Genomic DNA, 26,367 nt, shown 5'->3' with positions numbered 1-26,367 from the left:
AAATGGTCTTCAGCTCCGTCTCTAAACCCGTATTTTAACAACAACCCGAGTAATAAATCCTCTCTTATCATAGTATTATGGCCTAATTAAAAAATATAATTATTAATATATAAAAGGATACTAAGCATCCATCTTATATCCAAATGAAATAGGCCTACGGGTACTTTTTCATTTTTCCCGTTATAACGACTGGAATTGAAGGCTAACTTCCGGAATGAAAATCCACGCAATGGCAACTGGGAATGATTCTAATTATCATGGCGGCTGAGAGGCCTCTCGATTTTTGAGAGGAATTTCTCCAAATTTGCAGGTAATATACATGAACTATAAAATATTCTTTCATTTAATTTAATCTGAAACTTTACTCAATATTCTGTTATTATTACAGTTTACATTATTTAGTTTTTCATGTGTAAATACAGTGTGAATTCCATCGTCTTGAAATTGTCGACGCGACCGCGATGAAGCATTTTTGGATAAATGAAGGCCTAGCCTAGCAAGCCTACGATATGCACGAAAAGCATGACTAAATGCGGCTTTTGTTTGCATTTTTGCAAATAGAGGATATCACTGTTTTCAAAATTCATCATACTTGTATTTTATTTTGATTTTGTATGAGTACACATGATTAATAATTCAATTATGTATTTATTTGTAAAAAAAAATACAAAATGATGAAAACGAATTGACATACACACAGACCAGCACAGACAGGATGCGGTGTGTGGTGGTGTGAATGACAGAACAATGCACATACTTACACCTAACTAGCTAGGGGGCTAGCCAAACTAAAGTTAGTAGGCCCGACTAATCCCAATCCCAGACTGATAGTTTTGGTAGAATTAGTATATACATTGAGTATGGATCAAATGCTGCTGATATAATTTTGGATAGATTGGGTTAAAAAAAAATAAATTTAACAATTTCTGCCATGACATAACGGATAGATTTATATTTATAATATAGCCTATAGGGATACTTTACCGTATCCAAGCTCATAATCATTTGTAAGCAACATTAACACATAGCAAGAAAAATCAAATGAGCAAATAGGCTTATCATTATATTATTATTTTAAAGACTTAAATTTAGTATAAATATTACAGTTAATGTTTACTTCTTTTGTTTATTTTTCTAAATATCATATTTTTCATTAATGTTCCTTTAGCATGCATGATTCATGTACAAATTTGATGAAATCAAGATGGCAAATAATGTAGATGCAAATTCACACACACAAATGGTAGACTCTACGGATAAACAATGTTATGATACGCCGGTAGATATTTTCCAAAATGATGATAATAGCAATGATAAGGAGAAAATCTTTGATAATGAAGATGTCGACGGATTTGATGTCGGGGATGAATTTGATGAAGAGTTTATGGATGGATTGGTCGAGACTGGTGCTGGAAACCAGAAAGGAGAGACAACAAATGAAAGTTTGGAGGATAATTTAGATACAAGTTCAGGGAATGACCAAGAAGGAACAACTCTTGAAAGTACTATGGATGAAACAACTCATGAATCGGAAGAATATGAAGAAGTCGAAGAATGGGAAGAGGTCACCGAAGAGGTCACGGATGACGAAGGTTTGTAATGGAGTTTATAATTATATAAATACATTTTTCTACATTTTTCAAAGATAAACATTCTCATTCATAGTACAGTACCGTATAGTTGTTATAGTTGTTATACAGTAAAAATGTTACTTATTTCTTTTTTTAAACCAGATTGAGGCATCTAAAAGGCTATCAATTAATTTTTCTTTAAATTTTATTACTATTTAAATTATTAGAGGAGGGTGAATCGGATGAGGATGAAGAAGACAATGAGGACGAAGCATCGCCCGAGGATCAAAGTCAGCTTGGCGCATGTGGGTACGAGAGCGATGAGGACGCTGAGAGATGTTACATATGTTTACTTACTTTCCGGGATCAAGAGTTGGGAACTCCAGAGAGCTGTGACCACACATTTTGTTTAGAATGTATACAAGAATGGTCAAAGGTATAAATTATTTTATACAAAACCAAAATAAACATACGAAAACCTACAAAAAACAAAACAAATTCATACTCATTCCATAGGCCTTAACATTCTCAACTTTATTTCCTTTTTTGTAAACACATTGTGTTATGTATGTTTTTTGTAAAAACTTTATGCGACACAAATATGTGATGTACCCATATATGGACATGATGATGTCATATCACTACCATATTTCATTTTATTCATCACACTTTTTTTGTCAAACTAGTTTGATAGTGTAGACCGAGCTTTACAGTATATATGGGTATTTTACTTTTCACTTGCGAGAAAGAATAGTGTTTTTGTTTTTTTAAATACTTAGCATGTAAACACTTGCCCTGTGGATCGTACTGTGTTTCACTGCATATTGGTACGAAGTGTTGTTGGCGGCCCGATTGAACGCAACATAGAAGTTGCCACATGCAACAAACAAGAAGAGGAAGAAGACGAATCGGTAACGTATTGCGAGGTTTGTGGACGATGCGATCGTGAAGATCGGCTCCTACTGTGTGATGGTTGCGATAATGGATATCATTTGGAATGTTTAGATCCACCGTTAGAACACATCCCGATTGAAGAATGGTATTGTCCAGAATGTACACCATCCTGTCCAGATCCTGTTGAACAACAAAGTAAGAAACCTTTTTTTTTTAAAGATAAAGGTACGTTCACACTTAGCCTGCTGCATTTGGTTTGAGGCCAGAGGTAACGCTGGGCTATGTAAGCATTTCACACACATTTGTATGGAACGTGGGTAAACATTCTATTCTCATAACCTGTTTCTCACAACAACAATTTAAAATTTTCATAAATTTATGTTTCCTAGAACAATGTGAAGTTAAGGTGGAAGAAGAAGATAAAGCAAACACTACCAGTAGAAGTACAATGGAGACGAGGAACTCTCAAATTTATCAAGGAATTCCGCGTGTTATTGCTCGAACCAGAGTTAGTGAACGTGTTGTCACACAGATTAGCAAAGCAAGGGCGCTACGACTACGCGAAGAAGATGTAAATGAGGTACACTATGAATATATTACGTGGCTACCATATTTCATTAGTTAAATAACCATACAATATTTATCTACACTATCAAACTTTATTTGACAAAAAAAACGTGATGTGCCCATATATGAACATGATGTCATATCACTACCATCTTTGGGCATATCACTACCATATTTAGTTTGATAGTGTAGACAGAGCTTTACACTACATAGCATCATTTCCAGTATCTTTCAAGGACTGTCAATTCATACAGTATACAACAAGGAACATGGATGCTTTATAAGGAAGAACCAATGTACATTGACATTATGCTGTTCACTACTGATTTATATTAATTATTTAATTTCTGATTTTTTAGGCAAGTGGTTCTTCAACTAAGAAAGAGACGCGTCTACCCAGAGTACAAATGAAAAGAAAGAAAAAAGCAACTCCAAAAAAAGTGAAACGAAAAGGTACAAAGAAAAAAAAGGGTACAAAATTAAAAAGAACGGTAAAGAGAAAAGTCAAACGACTACAGCCTGTAACGGTAAAAACGAGGATCGCTGGCAAGCTAGGCCTTGTCAAGCCAAGAGCAGGGAGTTTGTTACCTGGCCGAAAAGTGCGCTTAGAACCAAGTTTGGATAATCAACGAGCCGGTATCGGCGCTGCTAAACTGAATATATTTGGCGGGAATGACCTCACAGAAATCAGGTTAGTCTGTAATAATAATATACTTATTACTTATTCATATTCACAAATTAATTTATATGTTATTTTCAAAAGAAGAGTTAACTATGTTAAATGCAATGTTTTTTGTTATTTACAGCAATGTTTCTAATACCTCAGAGACCCTGTCTAGTTTTAAATCCTCTAGGTAAGTTCTTCTAGTATCAGGTTTGTAGACCGTTCTGACATCATCATCATTGCCATAACAGTCGGGGAGGAAATGGCAAAAGGCTTCCTACTTTCTAGGAATGTTATGTGGGGAAGTTATCAGATAGTCTATTTACCTCACTTTGTAAAATGACCACACCCATTTATCCCCAAACTGATAAGACTTCATACATAAATGCAATACAGTAAAATGATATATTTGCCTTTTTTTAAAATTTGAACACAGCTCAAACCAGGAATCGTCAGTTGATGTTTTAAGCAGTATTATGCAAGGTCAGGAATTACTCCATACTAAGAGTGAGAACGTAACTATACATCGAGATGGTACTTTATCAGCCAACCCTCTTTCCAAAGGTTAGTCTCGGACATTTCAGTTAATGTTCGTATTATCAATGTTGAGATATTTGAATGAATGCATTTTCAAAATGATGTAATAATGTTTATTTTTCTTTATTCAGAATCATCACCGCGGAAGAGGAAAAGAACAAGCACATCTTCTGAGGGTGACGTAAAATCTGGAATATTAAACGAGTCACCTGATAAGAATACGTACAATGTTAGTTTACCACCTGAAGTCAAGTTTAATGTTGATACCTCGAAATATTGCGAAACGAATCTAGAACATTCTGGAGATAGCGATGACGATTCCAATGACGTTAAACCGCATAATTTTCTTGAAACAAAGGGCAAGCGAGCGGCTGCCCGTGAACTTGCTAATATACGAGCAGCTGAACGAGAAGAGGAAGTGAGAAGTATGAAGGAACAGCGCCAGCTAGAGGAAGAATTGAACGATGAGATTGAATGGGATATACAAACACCTTTTTCAGTTACTCATAAAGCTAAAGATGAATCGAAGATAAAAGATGTTAATGGGACTAAGGATGATGAAAAGGAGGAGGAAGAAGATGAGGATGAAGTAGTAGAGGAGGAAGCACAGTGGGTAGAGGTAGTTCAGAAGAAAGATGAAGAACAAGAGGCAACAGAAAAGCCACAAGTAAAAAAAGATGAGAATTCAAAGTCCACTCAAAATGAGCGTGCTGGTAAAGAACACAGAGAAGGTACGCTTACATGTCGTGCCTCAACGAGCAGCTTTGAATCGCACTCAGAAACTGATGAACGAAAGTCGCGAAAGTCAGTAGATGATAAAAAGAAAAAATCAAGCAAGCATGGGAAAAGTAAGCGCTCCCATACGTCAGGAAGCACCCGTGATTCATCTGCAGAAGAAGGGGAAGTGAAAAGCGACGAGGAAACAAAAGGCCGTAAATTGCCTAAAAAAAAAACTAAGAAGGCAAAACATAGCCACGACCGTGATACGCGCAATGTTGTAGTGAATGAACACCACAATGCATCGGATCTTTCGAAGGTTCCTAAAAATCAAGATTCTCGTAGGATTGAAGATCGTGATAGATATGATCGCGGTAGTGGTTATAATGATTTGCGTCATGTTATACAAGTTAAACGTAATTACGATAATCCACGTTATGAAATGTATTGGGATGATTATAATCGCAAGTGGGTTGAGTATCATCCGGAATGGTCTGCCACATGGGAACAACAACATCGTAATTATGAACAAGCGTTTGCTGCAGATTGGCAGCGTCAAAACAGTGCCGGTTCCCAACGCTATTTAAAAGAACGATCTTGGGAAAATTTTACTGTTAAACGTGAACGTTCGCCAATTTTTGATAGGAGGAAGAGCAGAGAAAAAGCAGGTATCGATAAACGTGATGTTGGATGGGAATCAAACAGTGATCGTAGAAATCGTGATACTCGTGAAAAAGATAAAAAGGATAATAAGCAAGAACGCAAGAGATATAGTCACAGCCAAACGACGACTAGAAGCAATTCATCTGGAGCCGATTCCCAACGCAGGGAAAAATCACTAGATAAGAACAAAGATCGCGATCATGATCGCAACCGTAAAGATAAATCCAGAAACGAAACTACCAATCAAAAAGACATTTCGAGGAGTAGTAGTAGAACAAATGGACGCGATAAAAACAGTAAATTTGATGCAACTCCTCAAGTACATAAATCTGACCGTACTAATAAAGAACAAAGAAAGTCAAAGGATATTGTAAAATCGGAAAAAAGTGTAACTAACGAAAAGAAGGTTGAAAGAAATGAGCGAATAAAAGGTAATAATGAGAATAGAAAATCAGAAGGAAAAAGTAAAGAAAGAACTAAAGAGAATATAGATTTCAGTTCAAAAAGTACTAAAACAGAACTTTCAGATAAAAAGAAAAAGAAAAAAGAAAAACCAATAAAGGGAAAGGTGAAGAAAGAGAAAAAAGAGAAAGAGAAAGAGAAAAAAGTGAAGAAAAAGAAAGAAGTAATTTCAGATGTTAAGGAAACAACAAGGACAGATAAAAAGGAAGAACTTGAAAGAAAAAAAATTAACGATATTGATAAACGTGAGGTAGCAAGCTTAAAAGCCAAAATTGATGCTATTGCGTTTAAAACTCATAAAAAAGCAGAAATTAAAGAAGTTATACCACCACCAGTACAAAATAGTGTTAAGAAGTGTAATGATAAAGAAAGTAGTAATTCTCCACCACATGTAGCTGTTGTAGACAAAAAGACCAAAGAACCAGCCCAAACGTTAGAACAATCTGTTGATAAGGTCGATGAACCCTACGACCCATTTGAACCCACTGCGTCGCCATCGTTAACAAGCTCATCTCCCTGCTCGTCATTCCAAACTCATTCTCCTCCACCAAACTCAAAACGAAAATTGAGCTCGGACTTTGGTTCTTTGAATAATTCCACGGACAGTGCTTTTGAAGCTGTAAAGCGTCCAAAAATTGAAACGGGAATAAAGCCATCACCGGATGGAACGAAAGATAAACCGGTGACAAAACCGTTCAATGATATTTTACCGCAACTTGTTACACAGGATGGATCCAAACTAAACCAGTTGATTGACACATTTGTAAATAAATCTGGAAAGGCAACCCTAGATTCTAAAGAAACAGACGCGGAAAAGGCCCTACCCGGATCCAGTAAATTTGCAAGTACTGCAAAGAAGGATTTCAAGTCGATATTCAATGCCCCCTCTCCTAATGAATCAGATGCTGAATTTGAATTTAATGACGAAGAAGATATTGAGTCTTCTGCAGTTGAACTTCAAAACAAGAATTCCAGAGAAAGGGTAAATATTTTAGTTCCGTACAGCATTTTTAGTGACGGATCTAGGAGGGTCATATGCTCCCCACTTTTGACAGCTAAAATGGTGTTATAAAACTACTTTTTGATATATATTTGTGAGCGCCTCTGAACCCGCCTTCAAAGGTCCAAGATTTGTTCCACCATTTTAAGGCGGACCAATGTCTGGTTTGGGAGAGTTGAGTCTTTCCATTTTGTTTATTAACCAGTCAAAGCATTTATTGATTTTCAATGCAATTGTTCTTACATTCCAATTTATGTTTACACAGTACTTGAAGAAGTTACACCACCAAGAGCGTGTTGTGGAGGAGGTGAAGCTAGCTATTAAGCCGTACTATCAGCGTAAAGAAGTTGACAAAAATGACTACAAAGAAATACTTAAAAGATCTGTAAATCAAGTGAGTTTAACTGCATTTTTTTTTTATTGTAGTATTGATCCTACCCCCAAATTGTTCCACTATATTTCCCCCATTTAAAAAATAGACCATGTACTGTATTTCATAAGTAAGATCTTATACCAGAATTTCATTATTTTGGAAGATTATAATTTGAGACAACCTAAGATCGTTGCCTGGCCTTAGAAGGATAGGGTAAAGAAGCACATCACATTCTCTCTGTACACACAATGAATTGACGTGACCTAACTTGTTCGTACATCTTCACAAATCAAATGCTCTATTGTAACACATAATGGTAATTGTAGAATTCATTAATACTGTGCTTATCAGAACTGTATTCTTTGAAATAAAGAGATAACCGTTTTTTTTTTCAGGTTTGTCATAGTAAAAGTGGTGAAATTAATCCAGTAAAAATCCGTAGATTAATAGATGGATATGTGAAGAAATTTCAACTCAAGAAGAAACATGTGGACAAAGACGTCAAACAAAAGAAGAAGCAACCGGAGGTTAAGAAAAAACGATGAAGGATTTGCTAAGTGAAATGAACATTGATGAACCGCTTATAGATTAGATACTTGCGGTTAACTCAGTTGTTGACATATAGTAGCGTAATATTCAACTGTATTGTGGTCGTAAGTTACTTATGACAGAAGACTCTATGGTATTGAACGATGGAAGTCTTCATAAACTTGTAGTAGCCATTGTAAAGGCTTCATGGTTGTCTAAAAGACTTTGTGGTTGTCTAAAAGATTTCCTGGTTGTCTAAAAGACTTTGGGGTTGTCTAGAAGACTATATGCTTGTCTAGAAGACTATATGCTTGTCTTGGTATAGATATTGAAAGACTGGGGTTATCTTAATGACCTTGTGACAACTTAAACCTCAATTGTCAGTTTTAAAGAACTTATGGAAGTCTTGAAGAATATATGGCAGTCATGAGGAACTTATGGCAGTCTTGAACGTATGGCAGTCATGAGGAACTTATGGCAGTCTTGAAGAACATATGACAGTCTTGAATGTATGACAGTAATAAAGAAACTATGGCAGTCTTGAGGTATTTATGGAAGTCTTGAGGAACGAATCCACGAGTCTTGAGCAATTTGTGACCACGTCTTGAGCAAATTGTGACCACTTCTTGAGCAAATTGTGACCACGTCTTAAGCAAATTGTGACCACGTCTTAAGCAATTTGTGACCACGTCTTGAGCAATTTGTGTCAATTGGTAGTTTTAACTTATGGAAGTCTTGAAGAATGTATGGAAGTGTTGAGGAACTTCTGATCATGTGATGGTCAACTGGTGCTACTGTTAAGTGTAAACCCCCAGAGTTTCTTGCATAAACAGTTGTAAAGAAAACAAGAATTGTTTATTTACTAAATTGTGTAACTAAATTATTATTGACTAAAATTACCAGTGAGGCATTGGTATACATACACCTGTAAATAGTATTGTTAGTAAGGATTATTTTTTAACCCAATGTGATGTGGCATATAAAAGAATTTGTGTAATAGTAGAACACTGATTATGATACTAAATGTTATGAGTAATTTGTTAAACCCATGCCATTGAGTTCACATAGTAATAATTGTGTTTTCTAATGAGGAGCAGGAGGAATATGAAATATTGCTTGATGAATTACTTTATATAAATACTGTAATAAGCTTTTATTTGAAAACTAAACTTACCTTGCCAATGTAAATGATGAGATGTGGCGTGTGGGAAGATATTTGTTATTTTTGTTTTCGTTTCCAATGCACCTAGGATTTAGATTAAAACAACACTTAAAAAAATCTAAATTATAATCGGAACAAATTTGTAGACAAAAATATTTTAACCTCCAACAAGTGCTACAAGTACCTTTTTACTGCATACTTATACACCTATTGTCTTGCCTTGTTTTGTGTACCAGGTAGTAGTCCTATTACAAAAAACCAACCGAGTGATTCTTTGAGATTGCAATTATTCTCTTAAGCGCTGTCTACGCTATCAAACTAGTTTGACAAATATGGTATTGATGTGCCCAAATATGATATAATGTCATCGTATCATACATCACAGTTTTTTGTCACATATGGTTTGATAGTGTAGACAGAGCTTTAGAGACTGGTTTTATTTTATTGTAATCTATAGATTTTATCTTTATTATTTTCAACAAATTTATTTGTCAGTAAAACATAAATTACCACATTTTGGTACTGCAGAATGACAATGGATATGTTTTTTATTTGTATCCATATGACATACCTTTTAAAACCTGTTCATCTTTTGAATGTTTTTTATTTTATTTGTTCTACTTAAACAAGTTAGTACAACAGAGAGGAATAATAAAACTGGGTGTTTTCTTCTTTTTTTTAGACAGAGAAATAATTATTTGCATTGCATGATAGATGTGTAAAATAAATCATGAGTTACAGTAGTTAGTATGTTAAGCTGTCCAATTATGTATGTTTCTGTTGTTAATTTAATATGATGACGAAACTTTAATAATATAATGTACCAATCCAATTTATGGATCAGATGGTGTTAGTGTTTTTTTTCTTCTCTTTTAGTTTAGAAGTAAAATTGGCAAAATATCGACTTTTTAAAATTCAATTATACAATAATATTGCCTTATAGAGTCATAGTAACCAGTTAAAAGGGAACTAAAAATGACCAATTTTCGACCCTTTTATTTTTTGACATAAAAGGTTACTATATCATAATAAACATGCGCAGAGTAGAATAATGGGCTCTGCGCATGTCTATTATGCTATAGTAACCAGTTTTATCGAAAAATAAAAGGGTCAAAATTTGGCCATTTTCTGAAAAATCCCTGTACTATAGTACAGGGAAATTTTCGAAAAATAGCCAATTTTCGACCCTTTTATTTTTTGATATAATTAGTTACTATAGCATAATAAACATGCGCAGAGTCGAATAATGGGCTTTGCGCATGTCAATTATGCTATATTAACCAGCCATTTTATCTTTTGACATAAATGGTTACTATAGCATAATAAAAATGCGCAGAGTAGAATAATGGGCTATGCGCATGTCTATTATGCTATAGTAACTAGTTTTATCGAAAAATAAAAGGGTCGAAATTTGGCAATTTTCTGAAAAATCCCTGTACAGGGAAATTTTCGAAAAATAGCCAATTTTCGACCCTTTCATTTTTTGATATAAATGGTTACTATAGCATAATAAACATGCGCAGAGTCGAATAACGGGCTCTGCGCATGTCAATTATGCTATATTAACCAGCTCTTTTATTTTTTGACATAAATGGTTACTATAGCATAATAAAAATGCGCAGAGTAGAATAATGGGCTATGCGCATGTCTATTATGCTATAGTAACTAGTTTTATCGAAAAATAAAAGGGTCGAAATTTGGCAATTTTCTGAAAAATCCCTGTACATGGAAATTTTCGAAAAATAGCCAATTTTCGACCCTTTCATTTTTTGATATAAATGGTTACTATAGCATAATAAACATGCGCAGAGTCGAATAACGGGCTCTGCGCATGTCAATTATGCTATATTAACCAGCTCTTTTATTTTTTGACATAAATGGTTACTATAGAATAATAAACATGCGCAGAGTCGATGTCGATTATGCTATAGTAACCAGTTTTGTCGAAAAATAAAAAGGTCGAAATTTGGGCATTTTCTGAAAAATCCCTGTACTATAGTACAGGGAAATATTCGAAAAATAGCCAATTTTCGACCCTTTTATTTTTTGATATAAATGGTTACTATAGCATAATAAACATGCGCAGAGTCGAATAATGGGCTCTGCGCGTGTCAATTATGCTATAGTAACCAGTTTTATCGAAAAATAAAAAGGTCGAAATTTAGCCATTTTCTGAAAAATCCCTATACTAAAGTACAGGGAAATTTTCTAAAAATGACCAATTTTCGACCCTTTTATTTTTTGATATAAATGGTTACTATAGCATAATAAACATGCGCAGAGTAGAATAATGGGCTCTGCGCATGTCTATTATGCTATAGTAACCAGTTTTATCGAAAAATAAAAGGGTCGAAATTTGGCCATTTTCTGAAAAATCCCTGTACTATAGTACAGGGAAATTTTCGAAAAATAGCCAATTTTCGACCCTTTTATTTTTTGATATAAATGGTTACTATAGCATAATAAACATGCGCAGAGTCGAATAACGGGTTCTGCGCATGTCAATTATGCTATAGTAACCAGTTTTATCGAAAAATAAAAAGGTCGAAATTTGGCCATTTTCTGAAAAATCCCTGTACTATAGTACAGGGAAATTTTCTAAAAATAGCCAATTTTCAACCCTTTTATTTTTTGACATAAAAGGTTACTATAGCACAATAAACATGCGCAGAGTAGAATAATGGGCTCTGCGCATGTCAATTATGCTATATTAACCAGCTCTTTTATTTTTTGACATAAATGGTTACTATAGCATAATAAACATGCGCAGAGTCGAATAATGGGCTCTGCGCAGGTCTATAATGCTATAGTAACCAGTTTTATCGAAAAATAAAAGGGTCGAAATTTGGCAATTTTCTGAAAAATCCCTGTACTACAGTACAGGGAAATTTTCGAAAAATGACCAATTTTCGACCCTTTTATTTTTTGACATAAATGGTTACTATAGCATAATAAACATGCGCAGAGTCGAATAATGGGCTCTGCGCATGTCAATTATGCTATATTAACCAGCTCTTTTATTTTTAGACATAAATGGTTACTTATAGCATAATAAACATGCGCAGAGTCGAATAATGGGCTCTGCGCATGTCTATTATGCTATAGTAACCAGTTTTATCGAAAAATAAAAGGGTCAAAATTTGGCCATTTTCTGAAAAATCTCTGTACAGGGAAATTTTCGAAAAATAGCCAATTTTCGACCCTTTTATTTTTTGATATAAATGGTTACTATATCATAATAAACATGCGAAGAGTCGAATAATGGGCTCTGCGCATGTCAATTATGCTATAGTAACCAGTTTTATCGAAAAATAAAAAGGTCGAAATTTGGCCATTTTCTGAAAAATCCCTGCCCTATAGTACAGGGAAATTTTCGAAAAATAGCCAATTTTCGACCCTTTTATTTTTTGATATAAATGGTTACTATAGCATAATAAACATGCGCAGAGTAGAATAATGGGCTCTGCGCATGTCTATTATGCTATAGTAACCAGTTTTATCGAAAAATAAAAGGGTCAAAATTTGGCCATTTTCTGAAAAATCCCTGTACTATACTACAGGGAAATTTTCGAAAAATAGCCAATTTTCGACCCTTTTATTTTTTTATATAAATGGTTACTATATCATAATAAACATGCGAAGAGTCGAATAATGGGCTCTGCGCATGTCAATTATGCTATAGTAACCAGTTTTATTGAAAAATAAAAAGGTCGAAATTTGGCCATTTTCTGAAAAATCCCTGTACTATAGTACAGTGAAATTTTCGAAAAATAGCAAATTTTCGACCCTTTTATTTTTTGATATAAATGGTTACTATAGCATAATAAACATGCGAAGAGTGGAATAATGGGCTCTGCGCATGTCAATTATGCTATAGTAACCAGTTTTATCGAAAAATAAAAAGGTCGAAATTTGACCATTTTCTGAAAAATCCCTGTAGTACAGGGAAATTTTTGAAAAATAGCCAATTTTCGACCCTTTTATTTTTTTATATAAATGGTTACTATAGCATAATAAACATGCGCAGAGTGGAATAATGGGCTCTGCGCATGTCAATTATGCTATAGTAACCAGTTTTATCGAAAAATAAAAAGGTCGAAATTTGGCCATTTTCTGAAAAATCCCTGTACTATAGTACAGGGAAATTTTTGAAAAATAGCCAATTTTCGACCCTTTTATTTTTTGATATAAATGGTTACTATAGCATAATAAACATGCGCAGAGTGGAATAATGGGCTCTGCGCATGTCAATTATCCTATAGTAACAAGTTTAATCGAGAAATATAAAGGTCGAAATTTTGCCATTTTCTGAAAAATCCCTGTACTATAGTACAGGGAAATTTTCGAAAAATGACCAATTTTCGACCCTTTTATTTTTTGGCATAAAAGGTTACTATAGCATAATAAACATGCGCAGATTCGAATAATCGGCTCTGCGCATGTCGATTATGCTATAGTAACCAGTTTTATCGAAAAATAAAAAGGTCGAAATTTGGCCATTTTCTGAAAAATCCCTGTACAGGGAAATTTTCGAAAAATGGCCAAAATACCGACTTTTAAAATTTCAATTGTTATGCAATAATATTGCCATATATGCGCATATATTTCGTTATAATCAACTTCATAGTAACCAGTTTTGTAGAAAATTAAGAAGGTCGAAATTTGGTCATTATAAAAAACCTGTAAAATTTAATTGGCCAAAATATGAAGTTCTTAAAGTATGTTTTGAGGTAATATTATGCGCAGACCAAATTATGTGCATCTGCGCATCCCAATTTATGATATAGTAACCAGTTATGTAAAAAATAATAGGGTCGAAATTTGGCCATTTTTTGAAATAATCCCTGCACTATTGACTTAGAAAGTGAATATTTTGGCTATTTTTCATCATAACAGTTCAAACAAACTACAATTACAATTGATTTCAACCAATATAATATCAGGAAGATAATCGATTAGTTTATTTTTAGCAACAATTAATAAAATTTATAATATATATCAAGGAAAGTGTATAAAAATACCAATCAAAATGAATATGCACATTTAATTGAAGCATATCTCCTATACTGGAAGACTAGTTGTATAGTATAAAATTATGAGATTTCGTATCAAAAACATTACAATATTACAGACATTTAAATGGATTTTTATATTGTAAATATAGTATTATTATGTACAGTCATTTTTTATTTATTTATTATTGGGTGGGGGGGGGGGGATTGGTGCTTTTTTATTTATAAAGGTAAAAAAGTTCAAATTTTAACAGAGATCCATTTAGTTGTCCATCTCCTCTACTATAAATTAAATACTAAGCACATAGACGGATCCAGAGAGAGTAATGGCGTTTATTAAAGATGTTTTATCCTCCAACATAATAAAAAATAAAGATCTATACAATATATCTTTAGGTTTATTACACTAATGAGAACACAGCTTTATTTAAGGCGTACATTTGATATTAAAATATTTGTTTTTTTATAGTAGTTTTCATAATACAGTGAAAGACAATGGTGAATAATACTCAATGGTGTTACATACCCGATGGTACAATGATCTCTGATGGAGATTGCTATGGTGATGGTAAACAAACCGATGGTGATGGCTTCACTTCAATATAGATCTAATGGTGAAATGTACCGAATGGTAGCATGATCTCTGATGGAGATTGCTATGGTGATGGTAAACAAACCGATGGTGATGGCTTCACTTCAATATAGACCTAATGGTGAAATGTACCGAATGGTTGCATGATCTCTGATGGCGATTGCTATGGTGATGGTAAACAAACCGATGGTCATGGCTTCACTTCAATAGACCTAATGTTGAAATGGACCTAATGTTAAAATTTACCGAATGGTAGCATGATCTCTGATGGCGATTGCTATGGTGATGGTAAACAAACCGATGGTCATGGCTTCACTTCAATATAGACATAATGATGAAATGTACCGAATGGTAGCATGATCTCTGATGGCGATTGCTATGGTGATGGTAAACAAACCGATGGTCATGGCTTCACTTCAATATAGACATAATGATGAAATGTACCAAATGGTAGCATGGTCTCTGATGGTGTGGTGATGATAACTAAATGTTGTTATTCATACTTTGTCCAAAGCAGCCTTAACCTCATCATAGGCTGTAGGATCCTCTATAGTAGGTGGTATCTAGAAGATGAAAATGATGCTTTAAAATGAATGACACAAACAAATGAGCTAGATGTTGAAAAATATATGAACAAACAAATTGTAATCATTTTGTTGAAACATTGTGTCTTTGTATATTACTTCTTAATGATATTGAGAGGAATATGATATATTATTAGCAAATAAATTGATTTTTAAAATGAGATTATTTTATCGTTATGTATTAAATACATTGCAATTGGTTAAAGAGAAACACAAATTCTAAATTTAGAATCAATTATATTGGAACCAAATAGTTATCATAGTCTGGTATATGACAGTAAAGAAACAATACCTGCTAAAAATAGAACAATACTGATACTATAAAGAAATATTTAATGTAGATGTATCTGAAGTAGATGGCCAAGAAAGTGACATTCAATCTCTTTAAAATTTGAAACTATTATTAATGTGATATTATATTAAGTATTGAAAATCTTCTGAAAGTGATAAATCTATCTTTTATTAATTGAATTTGATGATGCTTTCATATACAATTATTCCTAATATTGTATAAGACGTCATATAGCTGCTTTCAAGGCCATAGCAAGAGGTTAAAAACAGACGAGGAAAATATAATTATTATAGTAAAATCTGATGGGGAATTCGGGTGGGTAGTGAAAACTGAAAAGGTTCTGTCTTTCTTATATTTTGTAAATGCATCTCATCTGCTGATAATGATGATGATGATGATTTAGTGAAGAAGGGGGTGAACTTATTCAAATGAACCCATTTCATGAGGTGTTCTTTTAAAACTAGATACCAGTAGCAAAAGTGATGATAAGTATGCTTAGATGTGCCTAGCTTATGATTGTGGAAAAAGGTATCCTTTGTGGAAAAAAAACCTCATGTACAAATCTTGGCTACAGGCTTGTCAGTTTAGCATGGTCACATAGATCTGATTACAATATTTAGCTTTTTTAGTTTAGTTTATTAGCTTTATAACAGGCCTTCTGTTTCTAGGGCAGTTTTAACATCAGCATAGGCAGTTACGTCTTCTGTTGTGACGGGGATCTGAAAGAAAGTTGTGTTTTAAAACTCACTTTAAGATCCACAGTGAGAAAATATTAATTGTATGCTGCAGGTAATAGAACTTGTAAATTAAAATAAATAAAATCAAATAATCTCTATTAAAAATAAACAAAAGATAGTAAAAAATACTTTGAAAAATCAAACAAATATCTAGTAGAGTCAAATCTTTCACACATGTTCAGACACAGTTCCGGTCTGTTTCTATTCCACGATGCTCCACATGGCTATGTGCCAATCAATATGGGCATAGCCGCGTGAAAATGAAACATTGACATTCTATTGGATTTGTCAGAGCTGGACTGGAACCGTGCCGGAACAGGTGTGAAAGACCCTTAACTTACTATAAATGGTTCGCCATTAGCCATAGCAGCTACAGTCTGCCTTGATATCTTCCCTGCCCTCGTCTTTGGTAACTTGCTCACGATAACAGCCTTTTTAAATGCTGCTACAGGTCCGATTGCGTTTCGTACGGCCTTGATAATTTCTGCGGTTATTTGTTCATCAGATTTGTCAACATCTAAGAAAACAAAGTATATTTATTGTTATAACACACTTGTATTCTCGCATTTTGATTGGTTACTAGTATTCATTACTCGTATATTAACTTGCAAACTAACTTTTCATAGAATCGTGTGGGTTGAATGGGTTGAGTGTTGTCAATCTTTAACTAGCCTCATGACATGAGTTATCATTGAGTGGGGGTAGGGGGGGGGGGGGGTTCCTGACTGATGTTAACCTCTGTTGACAAGGCTTGTCTTTTCCTGGGACCACACTTCCACAAGACTTGTACAGACGTGGATGTATAGCCATATGACTCTACTAACAGAGAATTGCACCTACCTTTTTTAAGTATACATAGTCCAACTGGAACATGTCCCTTCAAGGCATCTTTTAAACCAATAGCTGCACACTCTACTACATCGCCTTGTAACATAATTGCCTAAAAAAAACCAAATTATATAAAATGATGAAATTATTAATAAATACAGCATCGTTTGGCTATACAGTCCCTACAGACCCATACCAGAATATGTACGCAGTGGCCATACTAGGAGATATCCAACAACTATGTATGGGAAAAATAAATATAAATATTTATTTTACCTCCTCAATAGCAGAAGACGCTATTCTGTGTCCAGCTACATTAATGACGTCATCAGCACGAGCTTTAACGTGGATGTATCCCTCAGTGTCGTAGCTGCCTGCATCCATGGTGTTGTAATATCCCTATACAAATTAATAAATGAATATTAATGCATTACTTGAATTTTGTTGAATTACGTGGGCAGTGTGTACCTTGATAAAGATCTACCTAATCCAAAAAAACTCCATGATGATTCTACAAAATAATGATTTTTTTTAATGTAATTGTAAACATCCCTAGTAAAAATGTTTGAAAATACATATTAATATACCATAGATCCTCTGGTATAATCCCACCCGCTTAGAACATGATATATATACCCGGGAAAATCCTGGTTCAAGAAAAAATATTATTGGTAAGCATTTAAACAGGCTAGAAAGGGGCCAAAAGTCAATACGGAAACTATACCCAGGTATATGCCTTCTTGTGAAATCAGACATAAAGTAGGGGTGGGATTAGACCCAAAGTGGGATTATACCCGAGGACATATGGTATATACTGTATTAACTCACAGGAAATTTAGTGAAGTATACTTCTTTAAATCTATCATCTGCTTCCCATAGAGTAGAAAATGCTCCTGGTGGAAGAGGCAGTCTAAATTATTTGGAAAAAAAACAAAGAATGTAGGAACTGTTATTTACATAGCATGTAATTATAAAAAAGAAAACATTTATGGGCATGGAGATGTTAAAAAACCCAAAGAAAATGGAATAAAGAATCTTACTTGACTGCTATAGTACCAAGCTCATCTGGTTCCAACTCCTCACCATTATTTCCCAATACTTTTACTGAAAGACAAAACACAACAATGTAAGAATATTTCATCAACAGTGCAGCCAGCGCTGATTAACAATGTAAAGACTACACTATCAAACTAAACAAGTGTGATGTGCTCAAATATGGTAGTGATATGCCCAAATATGGTAGTGATATGACATCATCATGTCTATATATGGGCACATCACAGTTTTTCGTCACATAAAGTTAGATAGTGTAGATAGAGCTTAAGAGATTCCATCATAATTATCTCTCCATGTTATAGGACAAGGAACATTCTTGAAAAACCTAATCGCAGATCGAAGCGTTGGCTATGTGAACTTCTAAAATGGATTACTGTTTTAGGTTTGAAATCAGTACAACAGTTTCATCTTACCATTCCAGCCAGGAACAGGTTTCCCAGTGGTGCCGGCAGGGGGTGAAAGGTCATTCCTAAGACCTACATGATGTGCTGTTATAGCCCAACTTGTTTCTACAAGATAAGATTACAAACAGTTAAGTCTAACCTGTGATACACAATTAATATAAAAATTGTTTTCAAAATCTATGTGCAGTTTTAAGCTCTGTCTACACTATCAAACTTTATGTGACAAACAAATGTGATGTGCCCATATATAAACATGATGATGTCATATCACTACCATATTTGGGCATATCACTATCATATTTGGGCATATCACTACCTTTTTAGTTTATCAAACTAGTTTGATAGTGTAGACAAAGCTTTACAGATTTCTAATTAGAATAGGCCATAACCAGCATGAGGCAGACGAGGCACTCACTTCGTCTGAAATTGTCAATTTTCACTACCCACCCAATCCTCCAGCACAAATCATCATATTTTATATTAATAATTATATTTAAAGCATCTTTGCCTCATCTGTTTTTAACCTCTCATTACGGCCTTGTATACAGTACAGTAGGCCTACAATGAAATATTTACAATATCACCACATACAAGTACTGTACCACCATTATCTCTTACCCGTCTGCCACCAATTGTCCAATACAGGAGATCTGAAATGTTTCTGACACCAATTATAACAATCAAGATCCAGATGTTCGCCAGCAACAAACAAGTAACGAAAACTAAAGTATAAAAAAAGACAGATATATAATAATTCCAAAGGCAAATTACTGAAAAATGACAATGCTGTAGGTATCAGTGGCTGGATCTCAATGGAGATACAAAAAAAAAAAAAACAAAATCATAAAGTCAGAAAAATTAGCAGAGCTTTCAGGCAACACTAGCCCTTCATCAGTGCAAGTGTATATATAAAAAATAAAATAATTAAATAATACTTTATTTCTTTGCACCTAAATTAATAAATAGTACCATGGTTTTGATTGGTTGATATTAGTGATGCTGTGCTGCTTGTGATAATGATAATAATGTATAGCAATGTATTACTGATGATAATGAATATGTATAAATTATTTAAGGGTCTTTCACACCTGTTCCAGCATGGTTCCATTCCGGCGCCGGCAAATCAAATTGAACGTCAATGTTCCCTTTTCCTGTGGCTATGTGCATATCAATTGGCACATAGCCGTGTGGAGCATTGTGAAAACGAAACATTGACGTTCAATTTGATTTGCCACCACCGGACTGGTACCGTGTCGGAGCAGGTGTGAAAGACCCTTTACTCTAGTATATGAAAGAAAACAACAGTGCACTTACTTTTCAAATTTGTATTTATCAGCATAGGTACCATTGCTGTCTTCTTTAATAATGGCTCTAAGAGCTGTCGGAGCAGTAAACATGGCTGCCACGTCATGATCATGAAGCACTCGGAAGAAGCTGCCTGGATCTGGCGTCCCAACTGGTTTACCTTCGTACACAATTGTAGTATTGCCGTTTAGTAATGGAGCGTAGCAGATGTACGAGTGACCTACAACCCATCCTAAATCAGATCCAGCCCACCAAACCTGATTGAAAACAAAAATATATATTGAAGGCAAATGTTTGATTGCTATAACAATACATTTTATGTGTTGGTTTGGTGAATATATACTGTAGAGTATGGTATCATCATAGCAAAGTATATAAGAATGGTGGATGATATAATTGCCATGCGAGAAGAACCATAAGCAATGCTCAAACAAAAGGCATTACTTTCATTACCTCGTCCTTCAGATAGGAAGTTAAGCCAAGGTTTTTATCTTCGTAATGTAATATTTTAACAATTACAACACCATCATACTATTTTATTTACCTCACCAGGGTCTAATCCATAGATATTCTTCATTGTCCATTTAAGGGCTACAGCATGGCCTCCACTCGGCCTAACCACTGCCTAAAACAAATAGATACTGTATATTAAAGCTATTATGTATGCTTGCTTGCAGGGAAAACAACAATATATGACCTGACAAGTGGATACACTGGGCATATGGCATTCATCAAAGGGCAGTTTTAAGGGTGAAAATGGTGGATATACTGTACTACCATGAAGAAGTAGAGAAATACATCAATGTAGTGCACATAGGGTAAGATCAAAAGGGATTACCCATAAGTCATTATTCATGCGGTTATACACACATTTAATACAAACATTTAATATATCGTATTCATTACCAAGCATAGAGATAAAATACCAGTAAAGTAAGCCACTGAGTTAAACAGCTATAAACTCACTAGCAGCTGATGCAGAAATGTGTGCCCCAATTTACACACTTGTTTGTAAAATAAAGATACAAGGATATGATCACCACCCTCTTCCAACCAACATACCTTAGGCATACCGGTAGTACCAGACGTGTACAGTAAATAAAGCGGGTCATTAGCTGACACTGGTACACAGTCATGTCCTTTGGCTGCAGGAACGACATCATTCCAAATCAAATCCCTTTCGGAAATTAGCTTTGCACTGTCTTGCTAACAAAAGAAAGAGTTCAATTTATTAATTAAAGTGTAAGTAAGCAGATTCATTCACTATCCTTCTTAAAGGTGGCAATCCTGTTCACAAGACAAACATATACACAAGATGCTCTACATAAACAAAGTCTTATTACAAGTCTTTGGGAGTGGAGTTATAAATTGTCATTGTCATTAGAAAAAATCCTGATACTGACAGGACTTGAACACAGGACCCTTGAATTGGCAGCCAAATATCATAACCACCAAGCCACAACTCCACTACAATGTACAGTACTTGATTTGGTATTATCAAGGAAGAATAAGTTTGTCTGGAACAAAGCATGTTAATCTAACAAGACTGCGTTTCCACTACAATAAAACTTACATTTGGTCTGTTATAAACTATACACTTATATGGTTTGTTCACACTCAAGTCTATCGCAGTGTCCAGCATCGATTTATAATCAACAATTCTTCCTGGTTCTAAACCAACATTCGCACATAGTACCATTTTTGGCTACAAAACAAGAAATAATCAGTACAGTATTTAAGATTTGAGAATTCTGAACTACTACAGTTATAGGAATGTACCTAAAATTCAATTAATGGGTGATTTTAAGAATGTTACAATCAGTTACCTTAGCATGATCAATCCTTACGGCCAATTCCTTGGATGCAAACCCACCAAAGACCAATGAATGAATAGCCCCAACTCGTGCAGTGGCCAGCATAGCTACCACAGCTTCTGGGATCATTGGCATATATATTAACACCCTGTCTCCTTTTTGAATGCCATTGTCTATAAGTACACGGGCTAGTTTTGAAGTCTGTAATAGAAAAATAAAACTTTTATATCTGTATTAACTCTATTTATTATATGCCACCATTTTGGGAGTGTGATACTAAACATTTTGTACATTGAGAACCTCAACCCTCCATATTTGAAAAGTAGGCATGGACCATGTTATAATGTTAGCACTCAAAAGGGCGTCCAATGCTGGGTAGTTGCACTCTGGGGCTGCTCATGCTCTGGGGCCCATGGGTTTAGCCAGTGAGCACTGATAACCTGTTACGCCACTACTGGTGTAGCACAGGTATAATGTACAGTTATCAGCTCAGCTAGTACTAGACTTTACCTCTTCCTGCAATTGACTGTATGTTAATTTTGTTTGCGAGTTTGTGACCGGACTGTCGTGAATAATCGCAACACGTTCGCCATTGCCTTCATCCACATGACGATCTACTGCATTATAACAAGTGTTTAACTCGCCACCAACAAACCTACAAAACAAAAATTTGTTTTACAAATTATAAAGAGTAGATAGATGCAATTGTGATATGGATATTAATTGTATACATTTGCAAATATCGGATAAATACAATAAATGGCATGGAAGCTATATAACCCAAATTTAATTAATATTAAATGTTTCAGCTTCTGGTATATATTATGGTCATTGAGCAAAAATGGGACTGTGCGCAGCATGCAATTTATTATTTTCTATTGGCACAGTTGACCATGCATATAGTTTGCTGTTGTCTACTGTGCCAATAGAAAAAAAAAAAGGCATTAGACGCATGATTCACCTTCCTTGATGATAGGAAACAATTTTTTAATTTTTCATGCATCACTAACTATGCCGATAGCCACCACACAAATGTTGACTATCTGCACAAACATGCGGATAGAAAATAGTAATTTACATGCACAACTGTGCCGATAGAAAACTTTTATTAGAAATTCTTTAATTTAAAAAACAAAGTATCTCACCATTTTGTAAAAGGTAAATTACTTGCATCTAAAACTTTGTTCCATCGTTTAAACCACACAATTTGTTCTGCTTGCTCAGCCCAAAATTCAGAGGGATTGTCCTTAGCTCTATCAAAAGTGGACTGGTAAAGTAGGTCATTTGAGGCTGAACTAACTCTCCGGACACCATTATTGCCCTGCAAGGTACCACCCGCGGCTAGCTTTAATCTAACAGGGTGTCGTGTGCTTAGTTTGCGTGCTTGATTTGCAAGATTTAAACAACATTTAGACCTACTCCTCATAAATTCTAAAGTATTTCTTAAAGTGTTCATTTTATATTAATATTTTCTCTAAATCTAATTGTTGTAGGCCTACACTCCGACAGGTGAAAGTTCGTCTGAATTCGTAACGGTTGAATGAATTGATAAACATCCGTCAATCAAAATCGCACTGTTGGTACTAAGTACGTACTTTTAAAACTTAATTTAGAGGGCGCTAGACAATTTGTTTTGGGATTGGTCAATAATGAAAATGGCAACTACACAAGAATTGACACTTGAAAGAGGTAAATAATAAGGATTACTTCAAACAAAACCTTCTAAATACACGTTCATGACGTTGTATAATTAATAAATTATATCTGGATTATATTATTGTTTTAAAAAGTTAATAAATTAATGTAGATATTGCCATCTCAATTTACATAACGTCTAGGCCTCGTCCCAATTCTATTACGCAATTGCACTCCACTGAAAGAAAAGTTTTGCTAGGCTAATATTCTTCCTGTAATCTGGTCTACCTGCTGGGGCATTGGCCTAGAATAATGTAAGAGTCATATTTGGTTTTTTAGATGTATCAAGAGCTATTGAGCTGCTAAAAGGCTTGCAGAGAAGTAAGTAAAAATATATTGATTTTTCAAAAACAAAATCTGACCAGCATCTAGGCCTATCAGTTATTTACTTTATAAATGTTAATTAAATAATGAGACATTTTCTAATATGATAATCAGCAGGTATTTAAATCAGTTCCGTAACTAACAGTAATGGTATTTATCATTTTTTTAGGCGGTGAAGTCCCAACACAAAAGCTAATTGCTCTACAGAAAGTCCTTGAAAGTGACTTCTTCAATGCTGTACGAGAAGTGTATGAACACGTTTACGAGACCGTCGACATCCAAGGAAATCCCGAAGTCCGAGCCAATGCAACCGCAAAGGTATCCTAATCAACGTCATACAACCTGCTGCATATTGTTTTTTTCACAAACCAGAATCAATGAACAAATATACAGTAATAAGAAATTACATATTAAGTAAAATCAACAATTTGATAAATTCTTGGTACCCATAACAAAGCAATCTAACAACAGAATGCTGAGTTCCGGAGATAAAAGGTTTATCTGTGGCTGCGACACGATCAGTTCCATGCCCCTTACCAGACCCTGCGAGCGGCAATAACCATATACATAGTACAGTACTGTTGGTATTTGTCGCAGCCAGACATAAGATCAAAAGACTGTTATGAGTTCCTATCTTGCCAATGCAACCTCAGTTTCCTGTTAGATTGCCTTGCTCATACCTTGTCTAAAAAACAATTCTCCAACAAAAAACAGCTTGATTAATATAGATTAATATTGTTCCTATGTTTCTACCCATTCTATTTAGGCGACAGTGGCTGCCTTCGCTGCCAGCGAGGGTCACGCCCACCCTAGAGTCGTTGAACTACCAAAGACAGATGAAGGTTTAGGCTTTAACGTAATGGGTGGTAAAGAACAGAACTCTCCTATCTATATTTCACGCATAATACCTGGAGGTGTCGCAGATCGACACGGTGGCCTTAAAAGAGGTGACCAATTGCTATCCGTTAATGGCGTGGTAAGTCGATTGTTGTGGATTGTCTACTACCTAGGATAAGAAACTCTATTATCAATCAACCAATTTGAAGTATAAACCATTCTATTTAAATGTACTGGATGTGAAATTCAGCAATCCAAGTGCCAAGTTTTTACAGGCTTTTTTTTCTTTTTTTATCAACCTTTTACTATGCCCTTTAAAGGAAACCAACAGCACATCCTAATTAATTAGCTCTTCCTATTTTGACAAACACTCATGGCTTCATTGAATCTATCTAAAAATGAAACTTTAAATAAATGAGGTTATAGACAAAACCAGAGACCCTCCTACAACCAAAATTTAATCTCTGGATGTGATGTCATATCACTACCATACTTGGGCACATTACACTTTTTTTGTCAAACTAGTTGTGATAGCGTAGACAGAGCTTTAGAGCTGTTTCAAAGTTCCCAAATTTACAAAATATAGACAAATTTTGAAGAACAATAAACAATTATTCTTGTCTTTAACAGTCTGTGGAAGGTGAACAGCATGAAAAAGCTGTCGAGTTATTGAAATCCGCACATGGAAACGTGAAATTAGTCGTCCGATACACACCCAAAGTTCTAGAAGAGATGGAAGCGAGATTTGACCGTCAACGACAAGCAAGGCGGAGACAAGTCAGCGCCCAGTAGATGCAGAATTAAAAATTATTTACCATGATATATATTAAGAAACGAAATGAGGATGTTAAGGAAAGTTAAGCTCTGTCTACACTATCAAACTTTATGTGACAACAAAATGTGATGTGCCCATATATGGATATGATGATTTCATATCACTACCATATTTAAGCATATCACTACCATGGGCACATCACACTTTTTTTTGTAAAACTAGTTTGATAGTGTAGACAGAACTTTAGAAAGAGAGATAAAAAAAAAAGCTGAACGTTAATTTATGCAAAAAGTAGGAGATACTGAATAACAACTTCCCAATTTAAAATAGACTATTATTATGTTGTATGATCACAATTAGGATCAATTTAAATTGTTACATTAATGAGATAAGAAAGACAATACATTTGTAATAATTTAGTGAAAGTAAAGTGTTGAATTAAATACATTGAATTAATTAATATGGTAATTTATGTGTTCTTTTTATATATAAAAAAAGTAAAAATATGTACAAATACATTCGATTGCGCAAACGAATTTCAGTAATTAAAATTAATTTTAACAAAAATTTCCCACGCCCCCTCCCCCTATTTAAAAAAATTGTTATAGCATTTCAACAAAATCGCTATGTACATCTCTATTGCATGGACGTTCCCATGATTTGTAAAAATCAGGAACATCCACCCAATATTTATGTTTCAGACTTTAGTTGATAATGCATGGTTCCCACTGGAGATGCAACACAACGACGTAACGCAACGTAAGGGATTTTACCAATCACAAGCGATGTATTATTTAAACTGTCGCTTGTCATTGGTCAACACGCTTGCGTTGCGTCTACGTCCTTGCGTTGCGTCCCAGTGGGAACCAAGCTTTAGAGACATGCTATTGCTAAATATACTTCCATGCTATCCAAACAGTAGTTAAAATGTGTGACATTTATGTTGAACTTTTTAAGTGCTTATTTTTCCAATA

The 26,367-nt window shown here is 34.6% G+C and overlaps 3 protein-coding genes across 3 annotated transcripts; 2 read left to right on the top strand and 1 right to left on the bottom strand.

Moving 5' to 3' along the window:
- The first annotated feature begins 201 nt into the window (after positions 1–201).
- On the top strand, positions 202–9,970 carry LOC144849158 (uncharacterized). The gene is made up of 11 exons (XM_078706182.1): positions 202–310; positions 1,169–1,592; positions 1,799–2,007; positions 2,351–2,660; positions 2,855–3,045; positions 3,392–3,723; positions 3,839–3,886; positions 4,133–4,260; positions 4,365–7,057; positions 7,341–7,469; positions 7,844–9,970. The coding sequence occupies exons 2-11, from the start codon at positions 1,181–1,183 to the stop codon at positions 7,991–7,993; spliced, it is 4,602 nt and encodes a 1,533-aa protein (XP_078562308.1). The 5' UTR covers positions 202–310; positions 1,169–1,180; the 3' UTR covers positions 7,994–9,970.
- A 4,107-nt stretch (positions 9,971–14,077) lies between these two features.
- Positions 14,078–23,352, bottom strand: LOC144849039 (acyl-CoA synthetase short-chain family member 3, mitochondrial-like). The gene is made up of 15 exons (XM_078705994.1): positions 22,908–23,352; positions 22,273–22,417; positions 21,775–21,963; positions 21,522–21,653; positions 21,011–21,154; positions 20,493–20,573; positions 19,958–20,205; positions 19,262–19,365; positions 18,653–18,748; positions 18,224–18,287; positions 18,012–18,093; positions 17,460–17,582; positions 17,196–17,295; positions 16,697–16,872; positions 14,078–15,305 (listed from the first exon to the last, which is right to left on the bottom strand). The coding sequence occupies exons 1-15, from the start codon at positions 23,216–23,218 to the stop codon at positions 15,240–15,242; spliced, it is 2,061 nt and encodes a 686-aa protein (XP_078562120.1). The 5' UTR covers positions 23,219–23,352; the 3' UTR covers positions 14,078–15,239.
- A 13-nt stretch (positions 23,353–23,365) lies between these two features.
- On the top strand, positions 23,366–25,861 carry LOC144849055 (protein lin-7 homolog C-like). Its single transcript, XM_078706025.1, has 5 exons — positions 23,366–23,451; positions 23,737–23,778; positions 23,951–24,099; positions 24,548–24,757; positions 25,249–25,861. The coding sequence occupies exons 1-5, from the start codon at positions 23,412–23,414 to the stop codon at positions 25,408–25,410; spliced, it is 603 nt and encodes a 200-aa protein (XP_078562151.1). The 5' UTR covers positions 23,366–23,411; the 3' UTR covers positions 25,411–25,861.
- The last annotated feature ends 506 nt before the right edge of the window (positions 25,862–26,367 follow it).

This window comes from Antedon bifida, chromosome 7 (assembly GCF_963402885.1).
Source record: "Antedon bifida chromosome 7, ecAntBifi1.1, whole genome shotgun sequence".
NCBI lineage: Eukaryota > Metazoa > Echinodermata > Crinoidea > Comatulida > Antedonidae > Antedon > Antedon bifida.
Note: the sequence above shows the minus strand (reverse complement) of the source record. Positions and strands in the feature narration are given on the sequence as shown.

Bases quoted from the DNA above. Each gene is read 5' to 3' on its own strand.
- LOC144849055 (XM_078706025.1), top strand. From the start codon at position 23,412: ATGAAAATGGCAACTACACAAGAATTGACACTTGAAAGAG. The intron at 23,779-23,950 runs GTAAGTAAAAAT...TCATTTTTTTAG, and splicing joins GCTAAAAGGCTTGCAGAGAA to GCGGTGAAGTCCCAACACAA. The intron at 24,758-25,248 runs GTAAGTCGATTG...TGTCTTTAACAG, and splicing joins TGCTATCCGTTAATGGCGTG to TCTGTGGAAGGTGAACAGCA.
- LOC144849039 (XM_078705994.1), bottom strand. From the start codon at position 23,218: ATGAACACTTTAAGAAATACTTTAGAATTTATGAGGAGTAGGTCTAAA. The intron at 17,296-17,459 runs GTAAAATAAATA...GGTTTTTTTTAG, and splicing joins CGTCTTCTGCTATTGAGGAG to GCAATTATGTTACAAGGCGA. The intron at 16,873-17,195 runs GTAGGTGCAATT...TTGTTTTCTTAG, and splicing joins ACTATGTATACTTAAAAAAG to ATGTTGACAAATCTGATGAA.
- LOC144849158 (XM_078706182.1), top strand. From the start codon at position 1,181: ATGTACAAATTTGATGAAATCAAGATGGCAAATAATGTAGATGCAAAT. The intron at 3,046-3,391 runs GTACACTATGAA...CTGATTTTTTAG, and splicing joins GCGAAGAAGATGTAAATGAG to GCAAGTGGTTCTTCAACTAA. The intron at 7,058-7,340 runs GTAAATATTTTA...ATGTTTACACAG, and splicing joins ACAAGAATTCCAGAGAAAGG to TACTTGAAGAAGTTACACCA.